General features: G+C 43.7%; 1 protein-coding gene across 1 annotated transcript in view; it reads left to right on the top strand.

Moving 5' to 3' along the window:
- Positions 1-2,500, top strand: part of LOC113824507 (axoneme-associated protein mst101(2)) — a 30,413-nt gene that overhangs the window by 7,642 nt on the left and 20,271 nt on the right. The window contains exon 4 of the mRNA XM_070116209.1: positions 2,136-2,179. Within this exon, the coding sequence (XP_069972310.1) occupies positions 2,136-2,179 (44 nt within the window). The remainder of the gene's footprint in view (positions 1-2,135; positions 2,180-2,500) is intronic.

The following is a 2,500-nucleotide window of genomic DNA, read 5'->3' as shown; positions in this document are numbered from 1 at the left end:
TTTTGACGTCCCAGGAGCTTACTTTCCTTTCTCCGTTTTTTTTTTTTTTTTCATTATTATTGTCCTAGCAAATGATTTAACCTCCTTGTCAGATTTCTTGTATGGCTACAGTTTGGAGATGCTCATGGAATTCCCCCCCACCCCCAGTGTCAACGGTCATATATCTGTGTATGTATGTATATATGTGTGTTAGTGTGAATATATATATATATATATATATATATATATATATATATATATATATGTATGTATGTATGCATTACGCATATATATACACACTTATCCATGTATGTATGTATGTATATGTGTAAGTACAACATGCGTGCACGGAATTCAACATACATACGTTCATATGCATATCACTGTTTTCTCTTGCTAATGTGTTACGTTACTTGTTTCATCTGAGTGTCTAGCTTGAGGTCTCTTTTCTTTCTTTTTTATCACGCTTGTTCAGTGTACGTGTGAGAGAGTGTTCATGCACTGCGACGTCTTCCCTCCGTCACACCTGTCTGTACACCTGTCCCAGAGACGTCTGGCGAATGAACCACAGCATTCACGCGGAACTACGGCGTCGACAGTGGTTCTGAACCGTTTCGAACGTCCACTCACTCGCGGGTTACAAGCATTAGAGCCCAGTTCTGGATTTCACCTCCACGCACTCACCGGTCCTCAGCCGTGAATTGGTTCTGGAGCCGTTTTGAAATTCCTTTCACTCACAGCTGGTTCTGAACCGCCCTGGCATTGCAGGCTCTCACTGGTCTTCTCACCGTCAAACACTCACGCAGGTTCCTAATCTCGACGCCAAGACCTGAGCGCGGGCGACGTGGGTGGCCGAGGTTCGAGGAGTGCCGATGCCTCGAGGACCGCTCGGGACTCGGGTCATGGGCACTCCTCGCTGGCTCGCCACTCCGGCCCTCTCGTCTTCCCCTTCGAGGCACTGCATAGGCTTTGGTGCCGTCATGTCACGGTGTCGTCGTTGGCACTCAGGTCACCAGCACCAAGCCCAGCACGTCGTTGCGATGAGGTATGACCTGACATGACCTGTCGCCTCAAGAAATGCTTGGAACGAAGCGACGGCGAAAATTAAAAGAGGTTCGGAGGATAAACTCCAGTGCTCTTTCCCTCTGACAAGTCACACAATGAGAACATCAAAAAGACACTCGGCCACGCCCACTACAGCAAGCCACGCCCCCCTTTCCACCCCCTCAAGATGTCCCACGACATTCCGAGAACCAAAGTTTAAAAAAAAAAGTCTTGAATTCGAGACAACCCATTGAGCCCAACCACCTCTCACCCTCTCTATGTTGAGAGGTGGCCTGGTTTACGTTGTATTAACGCTCCTCGCTGTACGATGAGGAATTCACTGATCTGGACGTTCTATACTCACTAAAAAAAATTATATCAAAAGTACTAATCTGTTCCATCTTTACATGAACAATGTATGATGGGGAGGGAATCAATTTACACGACACTCCCAGTGTCCATGTTTACCTGTTGTCCGTGTTGCTAATATCTCGTAGTCTTACTCTCTATTGTTATATATATATGTCAGGTTTTCATATAATGAATATATATATATATATATACTCAGTGTTTAGAAATTATGGTAAAATGTCCCCCCCTCTAGCCTGCTTCTATGTCATGCTCGCCTGGACTGTGAACACCCAAGCAAAGTGGAACACATGAACCCCTTGGTCCGATTTTCTCGTTGTCCATCTGCTAGCGAAGAGTTCCTGTCTCCCTCACCCTTTCTTCGTAGCCCAATCCCCGTCCAATAGATTTTTTCAAAATGTTTATCAGTAGAAGCTCCTCTTTCTCTCAATGGCTTCCATCATGTTTAGCTTATTTTACCCTGTTGAGATTTGCTCAAGATTTAAAGTTTAGAGTTATGTATTTCCTCTCTCGTTACTGCATGTCCAGCAACAGCTTCCTTTATGCATTAAAATAAAATTGATACATTTAAAGCCTCATTGCCTTTATCTTAAATACAAAATTATCACCTCTCTAATCGAACCTAAGATAACTTATTCCCAAATTAAATCCCGGATTAGAGTTAAGCAACAATGGGTTGTGTGGCCCTAGACTTTTGTTCGCTGTGGATCAAGTTCTGACAAAATCTTATTGCTTTCTTTCAGAGGAAGGTCATGATAGCGGCGTGGATGAATCAACACAGGCCAAGGTGAGTTTTTTTCCTTTTATTTTCAAGATTTGTAAAAGTATACATTTTTCCGTTACATTTTCAAATTTTCAAATTAACCGCGGACGAACGCGCAGGATCCCCTTCCCTAACGCTTTTTTTGAATCCGAACGATCGAAAGGTTCTTCGTTATTTCGATTTCCAACTCAGGCTGCGTTCGGATCCGTGCACAATGTCTTCCACAACCACGTTTCTTCCGTGAGAAAGACGCGAGCCGGAGATTCCAAAGAGAATTCTCCCTGTTTCAGGATTTCGCACAGGTGTAGAAAAGATATGAATGAGAACGGATATTTTCACAATACA

This window comes from Penaeus vannamei, chromosome 38 (genome assembly GCF_042767895.1).
Source record: "Penaeus vannamei isolate JL-2024 chromosome 38, ASM4276789v1, whole genome shotgun sequence".
Classification (NCBI taxonomy): Eukaryota; Metazoa; Arthropoda; class Malacostraca; order Decapoda; family Penaeidae; genus Penaeus; species Penaeus vannamei.
The sequence above is the reverse complement of the archived record's forward strand: the minus strand, read 5'-3'. Positions and strand labels throughout refer to the sequence as shown.